Source organism: Ceratotherium simum, chromosome 33 (genome assembly GCF_057802395.1).
Source record: "Ceratotherium simum simum isolate JZ-2026a chromosome 33, ASM5780239v1, whole genome shotgun sequence".
Taxonomy (NCBI): Eukaryota; Metazoa; Chordata; class Mammalia; order Perissodactyla; family Rhinocerotidae; genus Ceratotherium; species Ceratotherium simum.
Genome location: NC_141932.1, coordinates 15,909,959 through 15,922,784, shown reverse-complemented (window position 1 = coordinate 15,922,784; position 12,826 = coordinate 15,909,959). Strand labels below are relative to the sequence as shown.

The 12,826-nt window shown below is 46.2% G+C and overlaps 1 protein-coding gene across 5 annotated transcripts; it reads right to left on the bottom strand.

Annotated features, from left to right (window-relative positions):
• Positions 1 to 353: 353 nt before the first annotated feature.
• LOC147912848 (MHC class I-like protein MILL1) lies at positions 354 to 12,374 on the bottom strand. Of its 5 annotated transcripts, none has more exons than XM_087421502.1 (6): positions 12,246 to 12,326; positions 9,533 to 9,584; positions 6,865 to 7,128; positions 6,347 to 6,478; positions 4,940 to 5,218; positions 355 to 4,823 (listed from the first exon to the last, which is right to left on the bottom strand). In XM_087421502.1, exons 3-6 carry the CDS (start codon positions 7,100 to 7,102, stop codon positions 4,720 to 4,722), a joined length of 753 nt encoding a protein of 250 aa, XP_087277628.1. In that variant the 5' UTR covers positions 7,103 to 7,128; positions 9,533 to 9,584; positions 12,246 to 12,326; the 3' UTR covers positions 355 to 4,719. The 5 variants fall into 5 exon arrangements, 4 of the variants coding, with proteins under 4 accessions (XP_087277627.1, XP_087277629.1, XP_087277628.1 ...); XR_015549470.1 differs by lacking the exon at positions 9,533 to 9,584 and having other exon boundaries at positions 359 to 1,833; positions 4,635 to 4,823; positions 6,347 to 6,619; positions 12,246 to 12,374; XM_087421501.1 differs by lacking the exon at positions 9,533 to 9,584 and having other exon boundaries at positions 354 to 4,823; positions 12,246 to 12,374.
• Between the last annotated feature and the right edge of the window lie 452 nt (positions 12,375 to 12,826).

Below are 12,826 nucleotides of genomic sequence, written 5' to 3'. Positions count from 1 at the left end.
TGTTTCACTCCCAACAAGCCCATGGACAATGTGACTTCTGGGAATCTGGGGCTGGTTATCCGGTGAGCATAACTTCCTTGAAGGCATTCTCTTTCTTCTGTAAAACAAGCTCATAAATCCTTGTGACTCTTGAGTCACCCCTCAGGTTAAACAAGAAAACAGAAAATTGACAAGATTAACTTCTTGTCATAATGAAGTGGTAAGGTAATCTTACTGAATATTTACAGTAACCCTCAGGTACCTGGCTTCAATCCCCACTGTCTTTTTTCCTTTCCTCATTCTTGTAGGAAGGGGGGTGTCAATCGTTCTGGCTACTTCCTGCTGAAGGGAGGTGAAGATGGGAAACTGAGGAATAAAAATTTTCAACCTTAGGTTGAAAATACTTGGGCATTGGATTATATTTTGCATTATTAGAATGTTTGCACCTTGTTTAACAGTTTTAGTACAACATCGAAAAGCACATTTTATCATCAAATATCCAGTCAGAAGGGTAAGAAGTGTACACAACTCAAATTTTAATAGTCCCTGAAGAATACATCTAATCCCTTGTGGAATCCAAGAGAACAGTCTTGAAAACCAGTCTAGACATTATAAACCAGAATTATCAAGGGGTCCTCATGGTCATGCACTGAATAACGTTTGGGATGACATATCCAACTTCTAGAAAGATTACTTGCCTTTGCCAACATCTGAGAAATTCTAATAATCCAACTGTCTTTCCAGGCTTGGGAGTCAAAGTCAATGAGAAAGCATAATAGCCAGTTACAGACAGAAAACAGAAACCTCAAAGACAATTTACAGAACTAGAATCTAATATCCACAAGTGTGTATTACAGTTTCTACTGAAACATAATTTTTCTCTTTAAAATCACCGTCTTTTTTATTTTTATTTTTTTACCAAAGATAGCCAAATTGAGACTAATTAGTTGGCTTGGCCCAATTATTTACATAAGTACAGCAAGAATAGCAATTCATCATATAGATTCTTTTGAATCTACTTTGCTGCAACTTTTTATAAGGACTCGCAGAGAGAACTTTAAAGGCCTCTCAAGGCCAAGAAAGCCAATCCAAAGACTTGTTATCAGACTCCCTCTGCAAAACCCATAGATTTGAGTGATTTCCTCTCTTCTCTTGAGATTCCCCAAAATATCCTGAAGTTCTCTGCACCTGCCAGGGAAGTGACCTTCTTTACTCACCTGGTAAGGTTGCTGGGAACACTGGAAGCAAGATACCAGGCCAGTATTTCCAAGTGGCTTTATTTCATAAAGTCCACCTTTCTCCCTCAGCCGTCTGGTCATATCTGAGTCTATGCATGTTTCTCTCAAATGTGACATTCCAGTCAAAGCTTGGTAATATTACCAGTGTTTCCAATTGTGTCCCATTACAAGGAGAACAGATTCTTATTGAACTTATGCAAATAACTATATTGCCACGAGAATAAGTATTTTCATTCACTAAGAATTTCTAAATTCGGGAAGGATAAGGTAGGAAGAAAAAGATAAATGTTTCAATTCTGCTTACAAAGATATAATTTACAAACTGCTATAAGCCATAGTTAGCTTAAGAGAAAAGACAAAACGGTTTTCTTAAATCTGAAAAAACAAAACACTAAAAATCAGCAATATTTCAAATGAAAAAGTCATAAAAATTATAATCATCTTCATCAGTTCAGTTAGTCCCATAACTCTTTTATCTTTTGTTAGCAGTTTCATGAAGTCATCAGTTTCTCCATCAGAGTTCTGTAATTTCTCATCCAGTTCAGTTTTATGATCTGAAAGTTCATCAGAAACTTGTATTCTAGAGTAAGTGTCAGAGTCCTTTCCATGAATCTCTCTGAAAATGAGGACATGCCTATTTCAATCACACCAACAAACTTAAACAAGCTTTCATTTGTCAAAGATCACTTACTTTAAACAGTTAAATAGAGCTCTTAATTTTGGCTATACCATCTGGAGGTAGAAAAATATCTCACACTGTATGGGCTCAGGCAACCCCATCGACTTCCTTTAGTACATTTAACGAATATTGTCTGAAGGGCAGATTTATATGCTGTTTTACAATATCAATACTGGGGGAATGTTTCCCCCAGTGAGACACAATGTCTATCCCCACAATACAATTTATAACACAATCATGCAAAAGAGCTGTAGTCACTTACTTCCATCAATGCTTAGACCTCCAGGCATAGTTTTCATTAGGACTTCATCCACAAGTCTTATAATATTAGGTAGATGAGGCATTCCCACCCAGACATAATGTCCATTTTCACAACACACTCATGCAAAGTTGATATAAACTCTTTATATATAATTAGCTCAAACATTCCAACCTTTATACTCTTATCAACATTTATACTTTTACATTTTTTTCAATTTAATTGTAGCCTGAGTCAGAGTCTTAAGGCTAGTCATTATTTTCTTGTATTTCCTTTTTAATTTGGTCTTTTCATAGGTACCAATAAAACAATTATGATGAGAGCTCTCTAAAAATTTTTCCAATTTAGAAGTTTTTCCAATTTAAGGATCCATCATCGGGCCATTTTCTCCAGAGTCTTAAGAATATTGTGGCCATGTGATATTGTAAAAGAATATCACCTTTTACCTTTTCATAGGCTTGTAGCTAAAAGTTACCCAATTTTGGAGAATGTAACAGGAGGCTAGAGGTGGGGGGTCAATTTAGTGTTCCCCATAGCTGACTTGCACCCAGGACAAATGCACCCACACAAAGATAGAATCTGACTCCTGACAAATGCAAAACCAAAAGTAGACCCAAGTCCAATGTGTTTCTTCACTCCAAGCAAGCATTTCTCTGAGGGTGCCTGACACCAGCGGGAAGCAGGGAGCAGCAGGGCAGGGCCCCTGGGCAAAGAAGCCCGGGCAGCTGCTGGGGGCCACTGATCACTCAACCCCTAACCGAGGCCACCCAGCCACAGGCATGCGACTCCTGATGGCTCACCAAAATTAATACTGACCCTCTTAATCTCAAGTTTGTGTGCCTGATGTGCAGTAGGCCAATCACTGAGACATCAGTGCTTGGAGGTGGAGAATCGTTTATTCCAATTGGCCAAAGTGAGAAGATGGAAGAATAGGTTCTCTCAAATCTGCCTTAACAAGAGAAGAAAGCATGGGGTTTTATAGAGCTAAGGGGCTCTGGAGGTGGAGTTTCAGAGAAACAAAGGGGTCACTCCTGATGAGCCCCTAGGCAATCTGACTTTTGGACGTCAATGGCAGTTGGGTGCTGGTTATCTGGCGATGGTAACTTCCTTGAAGGCATTCTCCTTCTTCTGTAAAACAAGCTCATAAATCCTTGTGACCCTTGAGTCACCCCTCAGGTTAAACAAGAAAACAGCAAATTGACAAGATTGACTTCTTTTCATAACAAGGTGTAAAGGTAATCATATTGAATATTTACAATAACCCTCGGGTACTCTCTATCTTTTTTTTTGTTTCCTGACAGTTTATTTGGTGAAAGAATAAGGTAGTTTGTCCTGTAATATTCCACAAAGACTGTGCCTTTGCCAAAGACGTGTCCACCATGTGGCTGAACCTGATTCTCTGTTTCCAGTCAATTGCTTCCTATTTACAGTAAATCGATGAAAGAGTGACATCAGGGTCTTTCCACCAGGAAGCACACAACGCCCAGCTGTCTTCCCAGTGGCCATGTTGGTGGCCCTTGATGGTTATGGGTGAGATCCATTCATTCATTTGGCTCAAAAAGTGGTAATAATGTAATTCTGGATTTTTTGGGGTTTTTTTTGGTTTTTTGTGTGAGGAAGATCGTCCCTGAGCTAACATCTGCCAATCCTCCTCTGTTTTTGCTGAGGAAGACTGGCCCTGGGCTAACATCCATGCCCATCTTCCTCTACTTTATATGAGACGCCACCACAGCATGGTTTGACAAGCGGTGCATCAGTGTGCACCCGGGATCCGAACCCGCGAACCCCAGGCCGCCGCAGCAGAGCGCGCGCACTTAACTGCTTGTGCCACCCGGCCGGCCACGGTAATAACGTAATTCGTCCTCTGTTTTTCTATCTTTATTATTTGGACTACTTCTATACAAAAAAAACACCTGTCTGTCTCAACTAAGTGAATAACCTGAGGTCTAGTTCTTATGTGAATTTGAAGGAAGGATAAATTGTTGAGTCTTTATCATTTTTTTTTTTAGCCAGATTTCATAATACACACTGGTTTGTCTATTCTTTTCCTGTTCCTGGGTAACAAATGTTAAAAAATAAAATCCAACTGAGTAAATTTTAAAGATCTTACTGGCTTCATTCAACGATTCATGGACTGGGAAGAATCCAGTCTAGCAGAAAGAAAGGACCACTGAAGAGCTGTACAAGGCAAGAGATTTTAGGAGAAGGGAGCAGGGACAGGGGATTTATGTTAGGCAAGAAGGCAGCTTGGTTATTGCAAGGTCACCTTCCATTAGGGGATGGGAGGGGCCTACCAGGCAGATGACCTGACTAGTGCTGAGCAGATTCCTGGTTGATAGGTTTAGGATTCCATGTCTGGGAGAGCTGAAACTGTCACTGAGTGAAATCTTGCTTTGGTGACGATGTGGGACTTAGCATAAGGGACTCTGTTTGGGGCATGTTGCCTTGTTTTTAACAGAAGAGAGCTGTCTCCACTCACCACCCAGAGAAGAATCAGATCCGTCCTCCTCACTGTCCCACGTGCTTCTCTCCTGGGCTCTCACATCCTCTGTGTGCTTCCTCGTCTAGGCTTCGACCACCACCAAATACAGCACAGCAGGGACAGTGGACACAGCGAGAGGAGCCGCAGCAGGAGCAGCCGCACAGGAAGCCCTCTGACCTTGAGTTCCTGGAGGTCACCATGAAATGGGCTTCGATTATACCCAGTGGGCCTTCTTCATACGAGGATCCTACACTGACTCTGCTCTAGCTCCCTGGACCCCGAGGGCTCCCCCAGTTCCTCACCAGAGACTGCAGGGACCGTGGTGTTCAGCCCGCAGTGTCCCACGTGGCAGGCAAACCTCTGCTCCTCTCCAGGGAGGCTCCGAGTGTCCACCCAGGTCTGGTAGGTCCCGTCCCCACTGGGCAGGCTGACCGCAGGCCCAAAGGTGCCCTGGTGCGTGGGCTCCCCATCCCGAAGCCAGGTCAGGGTGGCACCCCGAGGATAGAAGCTAAAAGCCCAGCACCTCAGGAGGACCTTGCCCAGCAGGTTCTTACTGCGGGTCACAGTCACTGACGGCGGATCTGGGGGGAGACAAAGCAGAGTTCAGTGAGGCCAAGGACGCTCCCTCCTTACACTGCAGGGAAACCAAGAGCAGGAACCAGCCAGCTCTTAGAAATGACCCGTGCACATTCGCCCCAGCCACCCCTCCAGGGGGGCTACATCCCCAGTGGAGAGAGGACTGTGGGAGGCCCCCACGCTGCTCCAACAGCCCCAGGACCCTCTGAGGGGGTCCGGTCCTCCCCACCTGGAGAGCCTGAGAGGAGAGGAACTCCCTGCTCTCAGGGGCCAGTGGATCCACCTGAAGATGCTTACACACGGTTTTGAAGAATTTGTAGGCACGGATGGGGCAGAGGCGCTGCTCTGCTCTACAGGGAGTGAGCATCCATCCTCGGAGATGCACCTCCTTCCTCCCCAACAGAATCAGCTCCACATGCCCCAGGGGGCGATGGACGGACTGTCCACAAGGATGGCTAGCTGGCCCCACGGCCCGATTCTTTTGTCCTGGGCCTTACATTCCTCTGGGGACCTCTGGCTGATGATAGGGGTTTTCATTGCCCACTCTACCCACCCCCACCCCGCACACCAGTATCCACTCTTTCGTTTTATTTTCTGTCACAAGACTTAGACAAGGAGGAAACTTGAAACTGGACTTTTCTAAAAGTGGAAGCAGAACAAAAGTGGCATGAACCTGGTAATGACTCTGGATGATTTGGATTTGAATATGTGACCCTTGCTGCACAGCTGGAATATTCTGTTCTATCTTGGCTCCCAGCCAAGTTGGCCCCATCTTAGGGCCTTTACCAAGGAGTTCAAACCAAGATGTCCCCCCCACTCAAAGTCAACATCACAGAGAATGAGGGTCTTGGAGAGAAAAGGTTTCCCTCTCCTGCCTGCCTGGGGCCTGAGGTCTGAGATCCAGGCCCACATCCTGGGACTCTCCACTTCTCCATCTGATGGACCAGCAATGGGTCCAGAGGAGATCCCTCACCCACCAACATGGGTGTGCCTCTCCGACAATTCAGTCAGAACTCATCACTTAACCTAAGGCCAGGGCAGGACAGCCACTCAGAGAACAGCAGGGAAGTTCTCTTCCTTGTAGGAACCAGGGGAAGACACAGTGGGTGGACCCTTTCCACCAGGGTCAGTACCTGTATTCTCCAGGAGGCCCCTCCAGGAGGCCAGGTATCTCCAGAGTTGGGCAGGACAAGTCACACGCAGGAAATCCTTAACCAGATCAGCCCTGGGGCCTTGGGTCTCCCAGAGCTTCTTGATGTGCTGGGCTGAGGGCGAGGCCAACGTCCAAGTGAGGGTCTGTGAGTTGAAGGTGAGGAAGTCCTGCCCTTTGTAGCCCAAGCGCCAGAAGCCTCTAGTGCTGTCTCCCTGGAGCTCACAGCCCAATGTGGCCTGGAGGGAGTGAAGGCCTGGCCCACCCCAGGCAGTGACCCGTCACCTCACTGTCGCAGAACCTCTCCACCCAACAGGACTCCAGCCTACAGGGGTATGTCGTCTCCTCCACCCACATCTGAGGAACCTGGTGCAGTCTCAGGGGGACCTCACCTCTCTGTGCAATTCCAGCCTTGCTGTGCCCTCCCCTCCCCCTGCTGCAGGATAAACAGGGCAGGGACCAGACTCAGACCCACGTGCCCCTGGCTCTGCCCCCACTCACCTGAGCCCTGGCCCTGCTGGCCCATGATCTCTGTCAGCAACTGTCTGAGATGCTGCTCCTTCTCCTTCAGGTCCTTGGTTTCTCTCTCCCAGGTCTCAGTTCCTAGGTCCATCTCGATCCCTAGACCCTGGGGCGCTGCCCAGTGGCTCTCGCCATCATAGCGCAGGAAGAGCTCATCATCAAAGTACCCCAGGGCCAGGAACTGGGGCTTCCCAGGCCTGTCCAGGGACAGGGCCATGAGGTCGTAGTGGAGAGTGTGGGTTTCTGCGGGAGGAGAACATGTGGGTGATTCGCCCTGCCAAGTTCAAGGTTTCTAACAGCTGCCTCTCTCTTGAGTCATTTAAATGAGGCTGTTCTGTCCTGACACATCCCAGAGGTGAATGCAAGGAACCAAGCAGAGTGTTTTGTGATGGACAGGACGAGAGGAAGAGTGGGTCAGGCAAAAATATTAGGGTGGAAAGAGATTAGAGAGGCATTAGGAGAGGGAAGAGAAAGCAAAATTATATTTGGGCAGAGACAGAAGCAGAAATCACTGAGAGATCACAGCTGCACAGGGCAGGAGACTGGAAGCCTCCGAGAGGCAGAACAGAAATTTCCCATGGTCTTCTAGACCAAGAAGAGAAGAACTGTCAGCCTCTCGGGGGAAACCTCTAAAGGCCACAGTGCCGATTACGGAATCCTTCTAGAACTGTGAACTTGTGCTGACCCAGGTAGATCCCAAGTGAATTGAGGCCATAAGGCCCTTGTATTAACTGCTGAAGCGAGGAAAAGAATAAACCTTTCCTGGGCAGCAAGTAGCATCAACTGAAGCCAAGAAGGTGTATTGTATGTAAAGTCCAGGATTCAACGTGAATTTGTTGACCTCCAAAGAGGCAGGAACACAAGACTCGTAATCAAGATATTGAGGGGATGCCAGAGAATTGGTGCCGACCTGCAAACGATCCCGATGTTGGTATTAGCAGAAAAAAATTTTACTATTAATATGTTTAATAAAATAGAAGAAAATGGGCAAAATATTTGAAAGGAAAGAGGATTTCACCAGAGAGCTGAAGGGTATAAAAATAACATGGGGATTCTAGAAATGAAATACACAATATCTGAAGTTTTGAATTCACTGGGTGGGATCTGCAGCAGACTAGACAGAGAAAAACAGGATTAGTGAGCTGGAGGATGGGAAAATGGCATACACAAAAACAGAAGCTTAGATACGAATGGAGAAAAAGGGAAAGCTAAGCATAAGTGACATGTGCAACCCTCTCATCTATACACTGGAGTTTCAGGAGAGAAGAGAGAAAATGCAACACTGGCATTATTCAAGGACATAATAGCCAAGAATTGTCCAGGACAGGTGAAAGACATCAACACCAGGTTCAGGAAGCTCTCAGCTTTAAGCAGGATAAACAGAAACAAAGCCACCTGAGAACATCACGGCCAAAATATTGAACAGCTGAGACAGAGAGAAACATTGCAAATAAAAACGCCCAGAGAAAATAAAACACATTACTTTTAGGGGGCATTTTATAAAACCATCAGAGCTGACTTCTCAACAGAAATGATGGGAAGCAGAACACAAAGAAACGACATCTTCCAAGTGCTGAGATAAAATCATCGCCAACTTACAAATCTAAAGCCAGGAAAAATACTATACTGGAAGGAAGTCAAAAAAAAAGGTGGTTTAAGAAAAAAAATGTGCATAGTCGCTGCTATCAGGTCTGCACTGAAGGACAAACCAATGGGAGCTCTTCAGGCAGAGGAAATGTTATCCCAGAATGAAAGAAGCAAATCCAGGCAGGAAGCCCAAAGACCAACTGTGTGAGTAGATCCGAGGAATATTGAAGGAACAGAACCATCATTTTTCTGTTCTGTGGAATTTAAAGTATATGTACAACTAAAGTTTATGACAACAATAATGTGAGAATTTGGGGGGTGAGAAACGGAGTTTAAAGGTCTAGCAATATCTGGGAATTGTTATAAGTCATAACTAGTACTTGACTACAATACTAATACAGATTATAATCTCTAAAATGACCACTGTGAGAAAAGTAAGAGATGTACAATTAACAATTAATAGAAGAAAGAAATGGAGTAATGAAAAAGCTAGATATCCAAAAGAAGGAAAGAAAAGGAGAAAAAAGGGAACAAATAGATGGGCTGAAGAGAAGATATAGAGCGAGATGGTGGCTATAAACCCAAATATAACAGTAATTACATTAATGTGAGTGGACTAAAAACCCCACGTAAAAGAATAAGGTTATCGGATTAAAAGGTTAAAAGAAAAAATCACAAAATCAAATTATGTGGCTTATAAGAGTCACACAAAGACATCAGAAGACTGAAATGGAAAGGATGGAAAAACGATATAAACGTAAGCTCTACCCAGAAGAAGGCTGGCATCGCTGCACTAACATCAGAGCAGGTTTTAAGACAAAAAGCAGTATTTAAGAGAGGCCCATGCAACGGGAGATTTCACCATCATAAACCTGTATGTTTCCAATTATGTAGCTTTAGAATACATAAAGCAAAATTAGCAAAACTAAAAGGAGAGACAGATCCAAAACACTTCGAGAGATGTTAACACCTCCCTTACAATAACCAGAGAACAAGCAGACATAAAATCCCTAAGGTACACAATCTGAGCCACAGAATTAACCTGACACAGTTGACTCACACGGGTTTGACGGCAGTCTATATGCGCACATGGAACATTTGGTAAAATCAGCCTGAAACATGAAGAGTGATTCAATAAGTGTCAGAGGATTGAAACCATTCAGAATATGTTATCTGACCATTGTGGTAATAAGATAGAAATCAATTTTAGAAAAAGACATCTAGAAAACTCCCAATTGCTTGGAAATTAAACAGCACACTTGATATTATCGATGGATCAAAGAACAAATCATAACGGAAATTGCAAAATATTTTGAAGTGAATGAGAATGAAAACAATCCATATTGCACCTTGGGAGTGCAGCTAAAGTAGTGACTGGAGAACAATTAACAGCCTTAAATGCATATACTAGAAAAAAAGAAAGACTAAATAGTGAACCCTCTCAGCTTCAATCTCAAGAAATTAGAAAAAGAACATAAAATACATAACAAAAGTCAAAAGATAAAAGGAGAAATTAGTGAAGTAAAAAATTACGTACAATAAAAATGGACAAATTTCTGAGATAAAAATTCACCTTACCAAAGCTGATATAAGAAGAAAAAGTCAATAGTCCCTTAACCATTAAGAAATTAAGACCATGATTAAATATTTCCCAGGCAAGAAAACTGCAAGATCAGATGGCTTCATGGTTAATTCTAATAAATGTTTAAGATTAAAACAATAGTCTTATACAAACTGTAGCACAACATGGAACATGTGAGTGTCACTGACTAGGCCCCTCTAGAAACTCAAAGGTGGGTCTGGAAGCAATTAACTGTTTTTCCAAGTTGTTTCTTTTGCTTCTCTCTCTCTCTTTTTTTTTTTTTTGCAAGGAAGATAAGCCCTGAGCTAACATTCGTTGCCAATCCTCCACTTTTTGCTGAGGAAGATTGGCCCTGGGCTAACATCTGTGCCCTTCTTCCTGTACTTTATATGGTATGCTGCCACAGCATGGCTTGACAAGCGGAGCAACAGTCTGTGCCCCCTGATCTGAACCTGTGAACCCCGGGCCACTGAAGCGGAGCGCAAACTTAACCACTACTAACCCCAATGTAACCACCAACCATCCTGTAACTGACGAAGCTTCGCCACAGAGCTATACACATGACCTTAGCCTTATTTTTAATGCAAAGATCTCTCCAGGAAGAGCTAGGCCTCATTATGTGGAAGCATGTCCTCCAGCTGAGCCTGTGCAAGTGAATACCTGCCTCTCCCTTTTGAATGTTCTTTCCCCAACAGAAATAAAAGTTCCTGCTTCCCTTTGTTCAGGGATGCCATGACTTAGGAAATGATTCCTCATGGCTTCCCATTTGCTACAAATACACTTTACTTTGTGAGACAACTTCCAGTGGTGTAGAGTCTTATTTAACTCAACAGGAGGCGAGCCCACTTGGTTAGGTAACAATGTTACCTCGCAAATTGGGGCCTTCTGCTCCCTGTAAGACAGGCCGATAGTCAAGAGGCAAGGTGGTAGGAGAAAATGGACTTTTTTATTACAGCTTGCTCCCAAGAGGGAAGATGGCCGACTCATGTCCTAGAGAACCATCTTAAGGGGGCACAAAATCTTACAGCAGTTATATAGGCCATTGGGTTATTGGGGAGGGGGTTAGGAATGTTGACCTTCTGGTGTTACAGACTGGGAGCGCCACACCAGATCTTTCTGTTTTCACTGATGATGGCTATCAGCATAGATTCTCTGTTCGGGGGTCATCACATTCCTAAGGAACTCAAAAAAACAAAGTTATCATCTTATCACAGCTGGGAGGTGCATGCACAAGCAGGGGTCGTAACCAGTCCAGTTAGACCTCCTGGAGGGTGCAGATTCAGCTTGGTTAGTTTGTCAGAGGTCATTCAAAGCTACGATAGGGTTTCTCTTCTACAATGGCTTCCCTTATGTCAACCTTGTCTTGAGCCGGTGTCAACAAGAGCAGCCGAGATATGTTTCATAAGGCCAGCACAAATGTGATGCCCCCCAAGACCCTCACCTGCCTCCCTGCCTGTCCACCTCCCCAGCCCTTTATCACCCCCATACTGCAGCTCCTCACACACCTGCCCCCTTCTGAGGACTCCAGATACTCACCATCCTCAACCATGGCTCCCAAATACCAGCTTCCCTGCTGATCTCCTTCCCCCTTCACGAGGACCACACACACACTCACCATGCCCCTCCATGGCCGCCCACCTGCTCCTTGCTACTTCCCTCACTGACTTGTAGTTTCATCGCAGCACCCCCCCACACACACTTCCTGTCTCCACACTGCCTCCTCCAGACCCTCACCTGCCTCCCTGCCATCCCCAGAGACGCTCACTGTTCCCCACCATGGGCCCCAAGTACTCACCTGGCTCCCTGCGGACACCCCATCCAGACATCGCCCCCCCACGGAGTGCCTCAGACACTCACCGCCCCCCCTCTCCACGTGTCTCCGGGGAACCCTCATCGTCCTCCCTGCCCGCCTCCTCCCAGGCCCCGAGACATTCACGTGCTCCCTGCGGACCCTCAGTCCCAGGACACACGGCGCCCACATCACCACCCTGGGGACACGCCAAACTCTCCCCACATTCCCTCTCCCCGCCGCCGCGCCCCTCAAACACTCCTGCTCCCTTCGGTAGAGCCCCCTGCAAGCGCACCATCCGCAAGTCCTAAGGTCCCCTCTCCTCCCGCCAGCCCCACACGAAGCCCGGTCCCCCATCCGCACCCAGACTCCCCCATCCCCCACCGCCGCCCAGGCGCTCACCAGGGGGGAACCCCCGCGACTCCTCCAGCAGCAGCAACAGGAGCAGCAGGTGGCTCAGGGCTCTCGGGTCCCCAGGGGACACTATCCCCATTCCTGTGAGAGTTCTGGGTGAGCAATTTGAAAGCAATTCCTTTCCAGCTTCCTCTTTCGTTTTCGATCTTGTTCAAGACTGGTGGCCCAGCCCAACTTACTCTGATTGGGTGTATGGCGAGCCCCAGAGGCCCTCAAGACCCCACCTCGACATCAGCTCTGCCTAGGACACCAAGTCTGTGCCTCAAGGGTCCCAGATTCCCTCTGGCTGAGGAGGTGGAGGGGCTGAAGTCTGTCTGGTCCCGGGTGTTCAGGGTCTCTGTGTCCCCCACCCACGGGCCCGTCTGAGTCCCTGCCCTGTGTCTGCCCAGCTGTGGCTGCCCCCGCTGAGGAGAGACCCCGTCCCACAACAGGGTGGGGTCTGCTGTGTGTGGAGCTCAGAAGACCCTTCCCCACAAGCTGAGTTACGTAACTCCACTCTCTCTACCCCTTCACCCCTCCCCTCAGACTAAGCCCCTCCTCCTCTTCTTTCTTCCCTAGGTAAAGGAAGT

Bases quoted from the DNA above. Each gene is read 5' to 3' on its own strand.
- LOC147912848 (XM_087421500.1), bottom strand. From the start codon at position 12,336: ATGGGGATAGTGTCCCCTGGGGACCCGAGAGCCCTGAGCCACCTGCTG. The intron at 6,620-6,864 runs GTGAGTGGGGGC...GGGGTGGGCCAG, and splicing joins CCAGCAGGGCCAGGGCTCAG to GCCTTCACTCCCTCCAGGCC. The intron at 5,219-6,346 runs GTACTGACCCTG...GTCTCCCCCCAG, and splicing joins GGGCCTCCTGGAGAATACAG to ATCCGCCGTCAGTGACTGTG.